This window comes from Phocoena sinus, chromosome 8 (genome assembly GCF_008692025.1).
Source record: "Phocoena sinus isolate mPhoSin1 chromosome 8, mPhoSin1.pri, whole genome shotgun sequence".
Classification (NCBI taxonomy): domain Eukaryota; kingdom Metazoa; phylum Chordata; class Mammalia; order Artiodactyla; family Phocoenidae; genus Phocoena; species Phocoena sinus.
This window is the reverse complement of record NC_045770.1, coordinates 4,244,134-4,261,606: the sequence shown is the minus strand read 5'-3', so window position 1 is coordinate 4,261,606 and position 17,473 is coordinate 4,244,134. Positions and strand designations below refer to the sequence as shown.

The 17,473-nt window shown below is 49.6% G+C and overlaps 1 protein-coding gene across 15 annotated transcripts in view; it reads left to right on the top strand.

The window, feature by feature from the left end:
• The window catches only part of APLP2 (amyloid beta precursor like protein 2), a 72,609-nt gene extending 57,187 nt beyond the window's left edge, over window positions 1-15,422 (top strand). For 2 of the 15 annotated variants that reach the window (XM_032639420.1, XM_032639413.1), the window contains 9 exons: window positions 1,111-1,269; window positions 1,946-2,074; window positions 5,222-5,321; window positions 6,820-6,972; window positions 8,808-8,843; window positions 11,587-11,673; window positions 12,411-12,484; window positions 12,811-12,965; window positions 13,964-15,422. In XM_032639420.1, the coding sequence (XP_032495311.1) occupies window positions 1,111-1,269; window positions 1,946-2,074; window positions 5,222-5,321; window positions 6,820-6,972; window positions 8,808-8,843; window positions 11,587-11,666 (657 nt within the window). In that variant the 3' untranslated portion in view covers window positions 11,667-11,673; window positions 12,411-12,484; window positions 12,811-12,965; window positions 13,964-15,422. The remainder of the gene's footprint in view (window positions 1-1,110; window positions 1,270-1,945; window positions 2,075-5,221; window positions 5,322-6,819; window positions 6,973-8,807; window positions 8,844-11,586; window positions 11,674-12,410; window positions 12,485-12,810; window positions 12,966-13,963) is intronic. The other 13 variants (XM_032639426.1, XM_032639418.1, XM_032639427.1 and 10 more) reach the window with 10 other exon arrangements.
• Window positions 15,423-17,473: the final 2,051 nt, after the last annotated feature.

The window sequence follows — 17,473 nt, the reverse complement described above, 5'->3', positions numbered from 1 at the left end:
GACCTTAGCTCGGCTGTGTTTACTCTGCTTTCCCGGCAAAAGTCCTCGGGCATCTTCCTTTGCAGGCTGTGCCTTGTTTTCCGGCAGTACTGCAGTACCGAATGCTGGGTTTTTTTTTTGTTTTTTTTTTTGCAGACTTATTGAAAAGTCAAAAGGCAGAAAATAAATCTCTCTATCAGTTTATCTTAACTTTGGATTTAAGAATGTAATCAGACTCACAGCAGCTGCCTCCCTTTGACTAGAGGAGGTTGTTGACAGGAATTTACAGGACTGATTTGGGATTCCTAAAACTAGTTACATCTTAAGTCAGCTTGTGTTTATGTTTAGCTGAAACCTCTCTTCTCATGATGTTGATATTTTATCGGCTCACCTTTGCTTTTTTATCAGTAACCTAGAAAATCTGTGAATGTTAATTTCCACACAGCCAGTGCACCCCATGCAGGGAGCTTTAGCTCGGCAGCCTTCAACGTGCCTGCAGACCTGGCCAGGCACCCCGCAGGGAGCTCGCCCTTCGGGACTTGGTGTGAATGGCTCGGCCTCACCTGCCACAGGACAGGACTGTGGTCTGGGGGCGCCTTGCTGCAGTGTGGGAAGGACGGCCTTCCTTTCCTCGCGGTGCACACGGAGAGGCCAGGCCTGGGCTTGCATGCTAGGGATTTCAGTTAGGGAGGTGCTGAGGAGCACGTCCCATGCCCAGACATACATGCTGTCGTTAGATGGGGAAGTACAGTCGGCCCTTGAACCACAGGGGTTTGAATTGCGTGGGTCCCCCTACACGCAGATTGTTTTCAACGGTAAAGGCCACAGCACCGCACATGGGCGGTTGGCTGAATCCGTGGATGCGGAACCGCATGTACAGAGGCCCGACTGTAAGTTACACTGGGATCTTGGACCACGGGGAGGATCGGTGCCCTTATCCCCTGCGATGTTCAAGGGTCACCTGTAAGTGTCCAGACGGAAGTCAGAGGAGGTGTTCTACGACCGCACCCCGCTCCACACGACTCTGTGCTGGGGCGCTGGGCGCGAAGAGGCACAGAGTGGGGTCTGACACCGTGAGTGTAGATGCCCGCAGGTGCGTTGACTCGATGTGGTTCCTGCTTTATGGTTTAGCACTTCCAAGCCATGGTGAAGGCCCTGGAGAAGGAAGCGGCCAGCGAGAAGCAGCAGCTGGTGGAGACGCACCTGGCACGGGTGGAGGCCATGCTCAACGACCGCCGCCGGGTGGCGCTGGAGAACTACCTGGCGGCTCTGCAGTCCGACCCTCCGCGGGTGAGCATCGCTGAAGTAGCGTGTGTAGAACCGGTGTGAGCTCACATCACGCTTGAGGGCCCGTGGGCCGCCTGTGGTGTGGACACGGCTTCCGCTGGAAAAGCAGAACCTCAGGGTGTTGGTTGGTAGTTCCCCAGTTATTGCATTTTTATAGTAGCCTTACTTTCAAAGAATAAAAACACGTCTTCCATGGACAAAGGCTTTTGAACCAGTTCTATTCTAAATAAGGTGATAAGTTAATTTATATCGCAGCTCTTATCTGCCAGTGGTGTCAAACTTTATCCCTTAGCTCTAACTTGCCTTGCTCTGGGGGATGGAGAGGATCGAAAAGGAGGGTATTTGTAGCCTCCTTAAGCAAGTAAAGTCTTCTGGGTGACACAGGTCACCCTGTGCTTGTAATTATGGTGGCAGGCGCCGAGCTCAGGAAAGGGGACAGACAGATTGGAGGAAGACGGTGGGCTAGCGATTTTGGAAAATGCTGTCTGTTGAGGAGGCACTATAACTGTGGAACTTAGCTTTTGCTACTTAGAAGGTAACGTAAAGCTCTTAAAGGTACAGCTTTCATTCCTGGGCCTCACTGAGGCTGACTTTCTTAGTGAGTTTTTAAAGCTTCATCTTCCTGCCTGTTTTCAGTTCCCTAGTCTCTGGACGTGAAAACCACTGTTCTCTCTTGTAGCCCCATCGCATTCTCCAGGCCTTGCGGCGCTACGTCCGGGCTGAGAACAAAGATCGCCTCCACACCATCCGTCATTACCAGCACGTGCTGGCTGTCGACCCCGAAAAGGCGGCCCAGATGAAGTCCCAGGTACACCAGACAGAGGAGAGACCGCTCTGACCGGTGGTCGGGCAGCACGGATGGTCATGCTTATTGTTTTTAGTCCTCAGGAAACTATTTTGGATTTCCAGAGACAGTAGGTACAAGAGTTGGTTTTTGCAAAGGTACTATTTGAAAAATATCTTTTCCATACTTTTTAATATTAAGTATGCCCTACTTAAACTGTTCTTGAAGGTTTAGGAATGCATGATGATATTGAAGAGATCATTTTTATATCAGTTTATTTCTAGCTGAGGGTCCCACCAGAATTAATATTTGAAATCTCTTTCTAGGCAAGCACATCTTAAAAATTGGTCTCTTTTGTACAGTATAGTTTTCGTGTTTAGACACTTTACATCCCTGGGTTTTGTCCCCTGCTGGTCTTTGCAGTCATCTATAGAGGTTTGTTTCTGGACCTACATTTCTAATTTTTGTTTTGACCATGTATTAACTTGACTTTTACTGTCTTGTATTCATAGAAATGAACTTGCCTCCAAGACCACTAGCTTCCTTTAAAACAGTGTGCCTGTTGGTTTTCCTAGAGGGCCTTGTGATGCCATAACTGATCTTACTCTATTTCCTCCTGTATTTTAAACCCAGCCCTGTGCTGCTTTGTGGGGACGCAGCGTGCACAGGCTGGGAACCTGTCCCCTCCTGCCTCCTGTTGCTCCTGTGGTGTGATCGTAGGGGAACTTCCCAGAAGCCCTGGGGGGCTCCCCTACGGCCCCATCTGCTGCCCAGTTCTGCTCCAGCATCTCACCACACATAGTTGAATCCTGTGTGCCCTTGAGCAGCTCACAGTTGTGTGAAATTAATTATGTTAACTGTGAAGATGGAGAAGAATTGTCCTTAAACATACGGAGCCCACGTTAGCAGCTGGGTGTTCAGGGAATGAAAGAACTCAGTGTCCTAAAGAGTGGGAAGGGCATGGGTCTGGGGACCCCCGGGGCCTCTGCTGGGGGCCTGGAGCTAAGGCTCTGTTTGAAGCTGGATGGAGTAGAAGAGAAGGAGGAAAGGCCAGCAGACCTCGGGTAGCTTCCGGGAAGCTCAGGTGGGAAAAGCTTACATCCTGACAGGGGTTAGAATTTTTTGGGTCTACCCGATTTTTTTTTTTTTTTTTAAACGTAGGTCTTCCCTGGAGGTCCAGTGATTAAGATTCCACACTTCCAGTGCAGGAGGCACAGGTTCAATCCCGGTCGAGGAACTGAGATCCCACAGGCCGCATGACATGGCCAAAAAAAAAATTAATAAAGTTAAAATGTAATCTTTTTTCAATTTTTTTTTTTTTGTAGAAAATCTAGACTATTATGTAGTACTTTATAGAAAAACAGCCTGTCTTGTATGGTGAGAATAGAAGGAAAGGTGAGACCTTGATCAGTGTGTTCAATTAACCTGTGAGCCAGGATCAGGGTGTACCACCTGAGTGCCCTGGGAGGTGGAGCATCTTTACTGTGTGATGTTTACTGTCTGCTCGGAGCCCTTAATTCTGGGGCAGCTCGGCCGCTGGATTACACTAGCCTTTGGCCTGTTCCCTGTCCTGTTATGTAAACTCTGGAAAACCCCAAATACGTTGAGCCTCTTAGAACATGTGCACTCGATTTGAGGTGTGAGTGATGTACTGCTGCCTCCCGCCCCACACTGCAGCTCCGGGCGGCCCTCCAAAGACCCTGGCGCCCAGCATCCCACCCTGTGGTCTTGTCCTCTTGGGTGTAGGAACCGTCCTCTGCCAGGCTCCTTAACTCCTCTAACATATGGCAATGTCACCACTGCTGAGACTGGGGAGCTCACCCTTCCATTTCTACTTGCATTTTTTCTCCAAAGCACTCACTCTGGTGCTTTCCCATCAATTTACTTGATTGAAAGAACGGCAAGTATAAAATTAAATTGCTTTCATCTTTGCTTTTATAGGTCAGAGGGACATCAATCTACAATAAAAGCATCTTTCCATTTAACTTTTTTTCATTTTGACCCTTCATGTTAATGGCTTCAAGCCCACATAATTAATCCATTGGCTCAGAGCGCCCTCTTTAGGAAGAGCTCGGTGGCTGCAGGTGTAGCCCAGTGGGATTAGCCTTCCTGAGGAGCTTGTGTGATGTACAGCCATGTGCTTCACAGTGTCATTGGGGTGGATGTAGTCCAAATCTCCTTCCATTTCCACCCTGAAAACCTCTCAAATTCAGTGACAAAAAACATTTTTTTAATTAAATTCAGTGACCACTTTAATGACTTTTTTTTTTTTTGGATGAACAACCTTGGAACTTCTGCATTCAGAAAAGGCAGTGAGCTATGTAAGACAGTTGGTAGATATGCCTTCCTTATCACCCCATAAAAATCAGGTTTATTTATACTTCAATGTGCGGTTTTTTTGTGTTTTTTTTGCGGTACGCGGGCCTCTCCCTGCTGTGGTGTCTCCCGTTGCAGAGCACAGGCCCCGGACGCGCAGGCTCAGCGGCCACGGCTCACGGGCCCACCCGCTCCGCGGCATATGGGATCCTCCCGCACCGGGGCACGAACCCGCGTCCGCTGCATCAGCAGGCGGACTCCCAACCGCCGCGCCACCAGGGCAGCCCCGCGTGCAGTTTGGGAGGAATGGCTAATTTAGTTAAGTAGGAACAAACTGGTTCTGGTGCTCACTGTGGTAATCACTTCAGGCAGCTGCTTCACTAAGCAAAATCCATGAATGGCCTCACCCCTCAAATCTACTTTTTAACCAGTGATTTCATTCCCTTGTTGCCTCTTCTTGTCTGACCAGTGGTAAAAATTGACCAACTCGTTTCCTCTTTCACTCAGAAGGCCCTTACTGAGTGTTTGGCATTGTACAAATTCGGGTTCTTTTTTTATAGTACAGTTAGCAAGTGCCTCCTGGGCAAACCAAATCAATACTTGGCCAAGGGAATTTTTAAAAATTTTCCCTTAACTTGGAGCACTCTCCGGATAAATCCCTTAGATCACCGAGAGGTGATACACGCATTCTTGCACTACAGTGGCCAGTAAACACGGGGAGGATTCATACTGCCCCCCTGACCAGCTGCTTTGCCGGACTCTGTAGAGAACATAGGTCTTTGCAGAAGCGTGTGGGTGTCAGGCTGGCCCGGCTGTTCTGGTGACAAGGCCTCTCCCCGCATCCTGTGCTTGCAGGTGATGACACATCTCCACGTGATTGAAGAAAGAAGGAACCAGAGCCTTTCTCTGCTCTACAAAGTACCTTACGTGGCCCAAGAAATCCAAGAGGAAATTGGTGGGTGCTGACTGTTTGCATCAAGGTCAGGCGGGGCTTGTGCTCAGGAGTGATGGCGGTGCCAGATGAGAGAAACAGGACAAGCGAGGCCACGAAGCTAGGCATTAGCGTGCCACGGGCTCAGAAGTCTGGGGCTCACGTGGCAGGGTCAAGCCCTGGCTGGGAGCCACAGAGCCTTGAGTTTCATTGACCTTCACTCTGTTACCGGAAGAAAAATCTAGGGTGTGAATTTGCAAGGCACTGAGCGAGTCTCCCGTTACCCTTTGCCCCTTAACTGCTGGCGTATTTTAAGGCATCTACTTATTCACGTTCTCACTTCTTCTCCCCCTTCTGGTCTTTCTCTTCTTCATTTATCCAGCAAACGTTCGTTGTGTCTACTGTGTGGCACAGAGTAAAATGTGCACCAGTAGACAGACCTCCTGGAGCCCACATTTTAGGAGGAGGGAACGGTCAGGAAAACGAGTGTCCGTGGGGATGGGTGCTGTGCCAGAGGTGAAACTGGGGTGGGACAGGGAGGGTGCCTGGTGGTCAGGCTCCCTTGGGGGAAACCTGAGATCCGAATGATAAGGAGGCGCCCTCCACACGGCAACCCCAGGGGGGGAAACACTGAGCACAGGAAGCGACCACTGCGGAGCCTGACGTTTGAGTAGAGAGATTTTAGCACCATCAAGGAGTTTGGATTTTATTCTAGGATAATTGAAAGCCCTTCGAGGGTTTTAAACCAGCAGGTGACTAGATCTGGAATATGTTTTTTAAAAATGTGAACTTTAAAAAACAATTACTAGACGGCTATGTTGAGAGTTGATGAAAATTGGAAACCACCCAGGAAGCAATTGTAAAAATCCAGGAGAGAGGGGATGGCTGAGTGCACAGAGATGGGAATGGAGGAGATGGAGATATGAGTGGTCCTGAGGATATGTTTCAGAGGAAGGGTGAACAGGATGCGCTGATGGGCTGAATAGGGCAGGGGGTTGAGAGAAAGAAAAGCATTGGCTCTGCGCCTTTTCCCTGTGAGCAGCTGAGTGGGTGGTGAGGCTACATTTTGCTCAGGTGCTGCATTCTCTTTACCTGTTAAAATAGAAATTGCCCTCAGACATTAAGTAGAGGTGTGCAGTAGGCTACCAGGTGGATGAGCCAGAGGTCGGGGATGCAGGTGCAAGATACAGGTTTGGGAGTCACGATCCGTGGATGGTATTTAAAACTGCGCCGTAGGAGGAAACCACTTACCCAGAGGGAGTTGATCGAGGAGAGAGGGGGGCCCAGGATGCAGCCGTGGGGTTCCCAGCGCCGAGGTTCTGCAGTCAGCAGGGTCAGGGAGCACACCCTCAGGAGAGAGGAGGGGGTCGTGCGTGGCCTGTGTTGCGAGCTGGTGAGACGCCCCTTCAGGCAGAGCTCACATCCCACCCTTAATGACACGAATTAGCCCCATGCAGGCTATCCTGTGCCTAGAAACCAGATCCTTCTGAAAAGCTGGCTCCTGCGTGTCTGTCTTTGTCAGATGAGCTGCTTCAAGAACAGCGAGCAGACATGGACCAGTTCACCGCCTCCATCTCAGAGACCCCCGTGGACGTGCGGGTGAGCTCGGAGGAGAGCGACGAGGTCCTGCCGTTCCACCCCCTCCATCCCTTCCCATCCCTGCCTGAGAACGAAGGTGCGTGTGCGGTAACAGCCCAGCTTGGCAGCGGGGGGCCAGGGGGCGGGGAAGAATGCAGTTAGAAAATTGAAGTCAGATCTGGGACGGGCTCGTGCTGGGGAGACTGTGTTCCCGGTGCAGGTTGAGCAGGGGAGGGGCCGGGATTCACCGAGCACCTGCCGCGTGCAGGCACCAAGTGGGGAGCCTTCAGTAACGTCGGGAGGTTTGTGATGTTTCTCCCATTTTATGGACAGTTTGCCTAAAGCCCACTGTTTGTCCTGGTCCCATCAGCTGCCTCCAGTGTGTGAGGCCTTCCACGTGGAAGCCCCTTTGCAGCTTAAATAGCACTTTCGTGTTCTAGGCTGTCATTATCTTTTCCTAACAGTCTTGGGAGGTAGGTGACAGGGGGCTGCAGAGGTGACCTGACCCACTCGAGTGCGAGGCGGGCTGAGAAGCTGTCCCTCTGCCTCCTCCTGCGCAGGCCTGCTTTCTTCCATTCCCTGCCGGTTCTCGACGTCTGTAGGGATCTCTCAGAGCTGTGGGTCTGGGGGCTTCCCTGGTGGCACAGTGGTTGAGAATCTGCCTGCCAGTGCAGGGGACACAGGTTTGAGCCCTGGTCCGGGAAGATCCCATATGCCGCGGAGCAGCTAAGCCTGTGTGCCACAACTACTGAGCCTGCGCTCTAGAGCCCGCGAGCCACAACTACTGAGCCCATGCCCTGCAACTACTGAAGCCCGCGCACCTAGAGCCCATGCTCTGCAACAAGAGAAGCCACCGCAATGAGAAGCCCGCACACCGCAAAGAAGTGTAGCCCCCGCTCGCCGCAACTAGAGAAATCCCGTGTGCAGCAACAAAGACCCAAGGCAGCCAAAAATAAATTTAAAAAAAAGCTGTGGGTCTGCACGAGAAATAGACAAGCTGCCGAGCCCAGGCCCTGAGATCAGGGTGTGCAATCAGTTTCTATTTATTTGCGGGCTGCTGTTGTGGCCCACAAAGTAGCGGCCACCGCTGTAGAATACGCCAGCCTCGGCTAAGCACTGTGCGTGGATGCTCTCGTTTATATTGTTATCTTCACAATAACCCTCTGAGGTAGGGACTGGGTGTGTTGCCCATTTGGGGATCCGAGGTTTAAAGAGGTTAAGTGTCCGCCCAGGTCACGTAGCTTGTAGGTAGAGAGTAAGGATTTGAGCCTGAGTTGATGCGGTCCTGAGTCCTAGGCAGATCCCGGTGGTGCTGCTACGGAGGCCCGAGGAAGGGGGCGTCCGGCTTGGCCTCCAGACCCTAACACAAGTGCCTTCCTTCCAAACCAGCTCTCTCAGAGGTACCGACTCTGTATAGTTGACCCTCTGATAGTAAAAGAGAAGCCGAGGAAGGAGCCAGATACATAACGAGGTGCCAGCGCACTCCCTAAGCCTGCTCTTTCAGACCCCACCCACGGGGCCGCAGGGTGGCCCTACTTCCTCAGCTTGTTGGGATGGGGGCGCGTCTCTTTTGGACATTTGTGAACTGGGACCTTGTCTCCTTCTCAGAAAACCACAACCAGTGCTGACTTGTGTTTTTGTTGTTTTCTAAGAAAAATAACTTGGGGCTAAGCTAAATAATTTGGGAATCTCACAGAAGTTCCCCCAAAAGACCCAAGACCGCCTGCCTCCTCTCCCTTCCTTGCAGTCATGTGCTGTAGCTCTTACCGCCGTTTGCTTGTGGGGCAGCTCAGGCCCAGTTTGTAAGGAAGAGTACGCTTTTGTTCACGTTATAGAGCAAGTCAAGTCAAAGGTAGGAATTTTGAAAGAAGGGATTTTTTTTCTTAATCTCCTCTTGTGCTGTTTTGTTTTTGTTGCTTTCCTTTCTGCTAGACACTCAGCCGGAAGTGTATCACCCAATGAAAACAGGTTGGTTTTGTCAAAGATGTACCCCTAAGACCTTCATTCCTTTCACTTGCCCGGAAGTTTCACGCTCCGTTCATTCCACCACCTGATGCTTTCCGCCTCGTGCCTTCAGACATGGCTGTGGGAGGACCAGAGGAGCCTGACTTCCGGCACCCAGAACCCGGTGTCCGTGGGTTTGCTTACCCGGTGGCCATCCTGAGCTGCCCTTCTGGATGTCCAGAGAGTACAGAGGCATACAGAGTAACCAAAGTAGAGCCTTCATAAATCCTTTTAAGCTGGGGAGACCTTAAAAGTATACCCAGCTTAAACAGGTTGGTTGCAAATTCCTAGGACAAATAAAAACACGCTTATGGTCGGGTGGAGAGCCATTTCATTTTACTTCTTTTTCTCTGCTGCTCCCACATACATCTTTTCCCTTTCTTAGCTGTCCTCTGCCTTTTGTCCATGCCCGAGTGTCTGTTTCCAGCTGTCTCATGTCCCCCGAGATGTAGCATCCCTCAGAACATAGTAGAAGCTGATGGATGAAACAGGTTGAGACAAGTGAACTCTTGCTGTAACGAGTCTCCACTTTTCAGATGAAGTTAGCTGCGTGTGAGCACAGGCTGAAGGCTTGCACGCTTGATCTCGTTTAACCCACTGAACACCCTGGATACGGTAGGGTTATTAGCTCTCTTTGCTAGATAAGGCAGTTGGAGCAGCCTCAAAGTTCAGTCATGAGCTTAGGAAGTGGAGGAACCAGAATCTGAACTCAGCTTCCTCCGTCTTCAGAGCCCGTGGTGTTCCTGTTTCACAGACCGTGGTATAGCTGCCGCATTTCCGGGGGCGGGGGAGCGGGGGCCAGTCCAGCCTCCAGGGTCATCGTGAACAAGGGCACACGTTCTCGGACTGACCGGGCTGCCTCGTGCCGTGCCCGGCTGAGGGTTTGGCAGTGGTGTGTATGCTGCTTCTCAGAACACGGGCTTGTGAGCTGCCTGCACGAGTCACTCGCGTGCACGTGCTTTGTTTTATTCTACTTGGATATGCCTCTTCATCGCCGTGTGAACGTTCCTCTGGGTGGCACATCTTGGATATGTTTAGGTGAAGTTGAATTTTCTAAAAGTTCAACTTGTCCTTATGCTTCAACTGTTATTCGTTGGAATAGTTTAAACATTAACTTTCGGTCTGTTAAATTCCCTTGTTTATTCATGCTATAAAACCAAATTGCTTTTGGTCGGCGTTAAAGAAGCATGAGGGTTGCACCACCCAAAACAGTGTTAGGAGAGTCCGAGCACGGGTAGTAGGACTTTCAATTCGTTGGCTCAGTGCCACATTATTTTTGAAACAGGATCCTGCCCTATGACCTTTGAAATTCTGAGGTGGAGGAGAGAGAGAGATGGAAAGAGTGCAGAGTTAGAATTTATTCGGCTTGGTCGTGAGCGTCCTGCCGAGAGAGAGTCCCTTCCTCAAATAGCGGAAACGCAGTGTTGCTGTTTCATTGGCATTTTGAGACTACAGAAACCGGCCCTGGTTTAACTCACCCTAGAATCAGGTTGTGAAGCTCTTCTTCGAAATGAAAGCTCTGGGAAAAAGGCTGCCTCGTTTCTGGCTGCATTCTAACGAGTTAAGCGTTAGCTGGCCTGGGGCTGCAGCAGCTGCAGTGCGGTTACTAGCGGCTCTGGGTCCAGAGGGAGTCTGGCCGTGAGCCGGAGAGCCTTGCTGTGGCTGGGCCTCTGGCAGCCTGGGACAGCAGTGCTTTGCAAATACTCGTGTCGGCATCTTACTTACGGGTGGTCACCTTAGAATGCCGAGTATCCGCCAGGTTGATCTATTTATAAAAGGTTCAAATCACAGGCATCTAGGTAGCACTGTAGATAATACTATTAACGAGACACTGGTAGGAGAGCTAGAAGTCCCACGCTTTGGGGCTAAAAACAGAGAAGATTGCGCCTCACTTTTCCTCTCCCTGGGTTTGAGCTGCACCTTTGAGCGCTGTCATCAGGAGTGCCGCGCACAGGTGATGCCGGCCCAGGCAATGTCTGACCTTGACGAGAGACTGTTGCCATTCTTGCCCTGTTTATGGAAAGGTACCATCCACCCCCGTGTTAGAGTTCCCCCCACGTAGGGAATGCTTCCTTCCTGTTCATTCTGGTCTGATAAGCCCCGGGAGGGTAACAGCCTAGTGAGAGACACAGAAGAAAATCAATAATTACAAACAGTGACTCTAAGTACTATAACCTGGGAATGTCTCCCCAAAAGAAGCTGCAGCTTGAAGAACAAATAGGAAGGATATAAGGTCAGGGAGGGTATTTCAGGCAGAAAGAATTGCCTGTGGAGTAAAAGACGGTGCTTGAGGCGGGCATGCAGGCTCGCTGCTGGTGTGACACTTTTTCCACTCAGAGGAAGTGTCAAAGGAGTGAGTTGAGGTGTATGGGGTGCTTGGTGATATCACAGGGTGGGTCACGGTTTTTTGATGCTGGAATGCCTTTGGATCCAGTTTCTGTTTATAGTACAAAAAGTATTCTCTCCTGAAGCCTTGCAAAGTGAGCACAGCACTCTCTCCTCCCCCCATGACACCCATTGGTCTCGCGTCACTCACCCTGTGGAGCGCAGCGCATCCTCCCAAATGGGAACAAGTAGCGTATCGAGAAAGGGGAGGGGGCAATTTGGTGAGGAGCTCCCTGGCCCTCAGGAGGGAGTTTGCTGCTGCTTTGAGGTTGGCGTGAGGTCAGCCTATCCAGGAAACTCAGGTGTGCTCTCTCTCACGCAGGATCTGCACTGGGAGAGCAGGAAGGAGGACTGATCGGGGCCGAGGAGAAAGTGATTAACAGTAAGAAAGAAAGTGGATGAAAATAGTGTGAGCCGTTTCTCCCTGCTCTGTGCCCGTGTCAACTTCGGGAATAATTAGAGTGAGTCGCATGGTTTTAGATGCTTCCCAGATGGACCTCCACGCGTCCGTTTCCAATAGGCTAGCAGATGGGCAGGCTCTGACGGCTCCCACAGATGCGGCTGTATTGTTTAGAGTCCGGGTGTGAATAAAGAATTATTTTTCAGCAAGCTCATCTCTTGCTATACAGTGGAAAATATATTTGCAACTAAGGTATGAATAAAATATGAGGAGGCCATTTCCAATGAAGTAGAGATTTAATAACTTGAAAAATGGAATAGAGTTGAATTTGGTTCTTACACTGCCTGAGGTTTATGCCACCTATTAATTATTCATCTAGCATTTTTATCCCTTACAATTTCTGGATTATCTTTAACTGAATTGGATATTTAAACGTGGCTTGCTTGGTAATCTGTGCTGAAATATCTCCACAAGGGTTACCTAAAGGAAAACGCAGGTGACACCCTTAAAAGACCAACTGCTGTACGGTAGTTTTGCACCCACACCTGCTCCTTTGTTCAGGGGTTTGGTGAGCGGACTTAGGTGAATGGCGCAGAGCTGATGGGTGAGTGGGTGTCCATCAGGCGTCTGCTTCCCTCACCAAATGGTAAATGGAGGGCACGAGAAGCGGTTACACTTAACACACTAAATTTGCCCTCCCTCCCAGTTGGTGACATTCTCCCCCCACCCCCCTGCCTCCGTTTCAGGTCATTGACGAGACCTGGACGTGAAGGAATGATTCTCAACGCGCGAGAGAGTCGGAGGCCTCGAGGAGGGGCCGGTATGTGTCCCGCTCCAAAACCCGATGGCAAGGTCCCACACCAGCCTCGGCCGTTTTCTCTCCCTCCTGGGAGCACCTTGCGCTATCTTAAGCTATCAAAGGTCCCTCGTCCCCCATTTCCCCTGTGCTTTCGGATAAGAAAAGCTCAAGTTCGAATCTCCATGGAGATGGCAAAAGGTGGGTGACTCCCCCCACCTGGACGGTGACCTGGACGGCAGTGGTCCGGGTGCCCCCCTTGGGTTTTTGGAGCACGACCGGAGGCTCACAGCCTCCCCCGCTGCTTGTCGTCTCTCACACCTTGTCGCACATCTGCTTCGTTACGTTAGGAATCCGTGGGGCCCCTGCGGGAGGACTTCAGTCTGAGCAGCAGCGCCCTCATCGGTCTGCTGTCATTGCGGTGGCCATCGCCACGGTCATCGTCATCAGCCTGGTGATGCTGAGGAAGAGGCAGTACGGCACCATCAGCCATGGGATCGTGGAGGTGAGCCGTCGGGGGGCTTGCGGAATTCGAGCGTCTCGTCAGGGGCTGCGCGTCAGTTAGACGACTCCCTGGATTATTAGGTCACGTCTCGGAAGTCAGACCTCGGCTGAGTCAAGTTGATCCCGTCACAAGAGCTGTTGCCAACTCTTAGCATTAATTTGGGCTTCGACCGTGAATGCGAGGAAGGCACAGCACATTTTACGCTGCACAGGGTGGAAACTGTTTTCTCAGATTGTTTTCAGGTGCGTTACAGATGTTTGAGAATGAAGGACTGCTGATACTGTTTCTTTCTTTCTTTGTATTAGTTTTGCTTTTTTTTGACGTGGTTTTATAAGGAGAAAACCAGGTATATGACAGTTCAGGCAACAATGGCAATGTGTGTGAATTGATTCTTAAAAATATGAAATAGGAACAGCACTCTTCTTTTTCATGGGGAGAAGAGCAACAGGAAGTTCGGAAGAGCCAGACCAGGCTGTTTCTCTTCCATCTTCTCATTTGTGATTAGAACTGCTGACTTACCACTTGTTGTTGGTGAGTGGTGGGAACGTCCACCGTGTCTTGATTCTAGAAAATGAATACAATAAAGACTAGAATCTGCTGGGGGAAATGAATGCACATGCGTGTGTCCTGTTATCCGGCTTCACCTCCTGCTGCACACTGGCCTAGTTGTGGGGTTCCAGGGCTGGAGGGGACCCGAGGTCATCTGGTCCTTCTCCTTGCCCTGACCGCCGAGGCTGCCCCGCAGAGAAGCGGCAGAGCTGAGACTTGTCACTGTGGTGCTGGGAGATTCAGCTCACTGTTTTCTCCAGCGTGGACTCCAGCTTTCAGCAGCCTAGCCTCTCTGACCCTCTTCTTTTCTCTTTTCCTCCTCCTGGGTCCTCACCGCCTGCTCTTGTTGGTTCCACCGTGGTCCGCCGGGGATCGTCCAGCTCAGGTCTGCTGATGCCCTAGGAAGTTCTCTTGGGCTCACGCGATAACCCCCGTCTTTCTTCCTGCAGGTCGACCCAATGCTCACCCAGAAGAGCGTCACCTGAACAAAATGCAGATCATGGTTACGAAAACCCAACCTACAAATACCTGGAGCAGATGCAGATTTAAGGCAGGTGAGCACGACACCCGGCTGGAGTGGGGGGGGTGAGGCGGGCAGCAGATGTCCAGAGGTTTGGACCTACGACTGACCAGACAGCTACTTCCGGAGGATTTCATCTTACACTCGGACCTCCTGGATCATTAAGACTATAAAGTACTACTGTAGATAATCACAATTTCCCATTCTTTTTAAATGGGTGAAAAAATGTTAATATAACAATATATGATATATAAACCTTAAATGAAGTGAAAAAATTATCTATTACAGATATTTGACTGATGTAGTTTTCTTTTTTAAATTAATCAGGAGTCCCGCTTCTGTCGTATTGTCTCACACATGCTCTCTGTAGAAATGGAAGATGTTGATTTTCAATGATAGACTGTACGTGCTACATGCAGGCCGTTTGTTCCGGCCGCATTGTGTCAATCAGCTCTTTACGGCTCACTGTCCTGGGTTTTATTTTAAAAGAAGAAGAGGCAGTATTCCTCATTTAAAGCTTTAAATGAGCTTTCAGAAAGTTGCTGAGAAACTAACTGAAATAAGGAGCCGTCACTGATCCTTAAAATACATCATGATCCCCCTCTCAAAATTCCTTTGAAGGGACCAGATTCTTGGAAGTCCGGTGCGCCCACCACTGGGTAACTGGGTGTCTCCACACAAGTCCTGTCACCAAGGGAGGCGCTCAAAGCAAGCATTTGAGTTCCAGCTTCTTTCAGCGAGCCTCGTGTGTACAGATTAGGGGCCACTACTGCGTCCTTCTGAATCCAGTTCTTCCACAGAAAGTAGCCTGTAGTTGTACCTGACGTTCTTCCGCTGTCCGCCGTTGAGTCACCGTAGCTTTTGACCGCTCACTTCTCTCCCGAGTAATGTCCAGATGTGCTGTTTTCCTTTTTGGGCATTTCCACCCCCTCCGAAGGCACTGGTCTCCACCGTCCCCACCGTTCACTGAGAGAAGACAGCAGGAGGAGGTGGCCGGCATCCTGGGGAGGATGCGGGAGGTTTGCTTTTCTCTGGAAGGTGGATGCTCCAGGCTGTACACAGAATGATCTGTAGACCCCATGGAAAGCTTTGAAGATTTTGTTTCCTTCACACGAGTCTTTGTGATGCTTGTATAGTTGATGTTGACGCTCACTAGCTACTTCTTTTCCTTTTTTTTTTTTTTTTTTTTTTAATTCTAAAGGTTCTGGTAACCTGTGGTGTATTTTTTTTCTATTTCCCTGTGACTGTTTTTTTTTCTTCTTCCTCCCCTTTACCCCATCCGTGTCTCTTCCCACTATGCACAGATAAACTTCACCTACAAACTTCTTAATCTGCTCTGTGGAGAATGTACAGAGTTTAAAACACATCAATAAATACTTTAACTTCCACCAGGACTCCTTGATTTATTGGCCTGGCATTACTCGTGGTGATGGCTTTAACCCTTCTGCCCTGGACAGTGGTGCTTTTTTCCCTGGAGGGTCTCTCACTGCACGGCAGAGGCAGGAATTGGTACAGGAAGCTGGACTCTTGGGCTTGAATTCCATTTTTCATTTAAAAAATAAGAGGGAAAGTGCTTCACCCTCAAAGCTGGTGGTTTTTATTGATCTCAGAGAACTGGTCTTTCATTATTTCCTTAATGATTTCCTCCACCGTGTTTTCTGTTTTCTAAAATTGTAATTGGCTAAACCTCGGGCCTCCCTGGTTGCTCCTTTTTCTTTAGTTTAGTCTATAATCTAGGTGATTGCTCTGTTTACCTTCAGCCTTTCTAGTGAATTTTGTAATTATATTTTTAAATTCCATAAGAGCTGCTTGCTTTATCTTTCTCTTCTTCTTCTTCTTTTTTTTTTTTTTTTTTTTGCGTCTCCACCGAATGGCATGCGGGATCTTAGTTCCCTGACCAGGGGTCGAACCTGTTCCCCCCCTGCAGTGGAAGTGTGGAGTCCTAACCACTGGACCACCGGGGAAGTCCCTGCTTGCTTTACCTTAATATTTCATATAACATTTCTTCTTTTTATGATGACAAATCCATCTAGTTTGTACATCAGGAATTTTTTAAGTCTTCTTCTCTAAATTAACTGTTTCCTTTTGAGCTATCGACGTCCTATAAATTCCTATAAACACGTAGTGATCATTCATTTGATCAATTTGAGAATGAATTACATGATTAGCTAAAAGAAATAAAATCAGTCCGAAAGTTAAGAATTTGGTGCAGCAAAATAGAATTAATGTTTATTAATATGAGACTTTTCTTCCTGATTCTGGAAACAGTGAGTGGAGCTTGTGGCTGAATTTTTAGAGAAAGGTTTGCAGCCTCCATTTCTGAGTTCCTTAAATAACCTGCCACTGGTAGGCACTGTTTTTCTCATTGAAGGAGGCTTGTTTACCCCACGCCTGCTTTCAGCACTTTGTGCCTCGGGGTGGTTTTCGCTGGTCATCTAACATCCGGCTACTTGTATGAGTAAATGCAGGGGCTGATCTCGAGTCCTCACTCTAGTTTACTGTGATGCTGATTTACAGTATATGTTGCAGTTAAGAGTCCCTCGCATATACATGCGTACCTGTGTATGAGTGCACATGTGTGTACGTACAGGGAGTGTGCATTTTATGAGCCTCTGGCGAGGAAGCACCTTGGGACAAACCAGTTGAACAGGCTGGTTGTCTGTAGCGATCAGCATCCCCGTCTGCCCCTCCCTCCTGCACTGGCCTCACAACTTGTTGCCAGAAAGGTCGCGAAAAAGACGAAATTTCATTTTTTGGAAGCCAGTTCCCGCCAGTGTTCTAAAGAGTGCTTTCGCTTGACCCCCTGCAATACCAGCTGGAAAAGGTGGGTCAACATTCATAATGATTCAGTTCCAAACCTAACAGACCAGCTTTCTGTATGTCAGTGCCCGCCATCTGCTAGCTGCTTTGTATACAGCGCCTCATTTCATCGTCTGAACTTCAGAGCGTGGCTGTTATCTTACAGAAAGCTGAGGTCCTCCGCCTGGTGAGGGATGAAGCAGAGACCCAAGCCCAGCTGTCACTGTCCATCCCCTTGCTCCGTGTATGTCGGCCCTGGGAGACAGTGGGCCCAGGAGTCACCTCCTGAGTGGCGCCTGTCAACCAGGACTCATCCAACTGGCCAACTCTTAGGACTGGTGTCCATCACCCACACCGCTGTCAGTGGTGGGCCTCGGAAATGCCTGGGACTGGTGAAATAGCAGTGGGTTCCTTTACCCCAATGGGGTCAGTACAAAGGTCTCTGAGGGTAGATCCGAACATCCTGGCGCTGAGGTTCACCTGTCGTCCTCACCCTGGATTGATGGAGAGCTCTAGCTCTGTATCTGTAGATCTATAGATGCCATATGCAGATGTTAGTTTTTTAAAATTGAAAGGAAATGTATGTAAGGCAGGGACTGCAGGGCAGACCTCACCTAGACCAGCTCCACTCTGCTCCCTG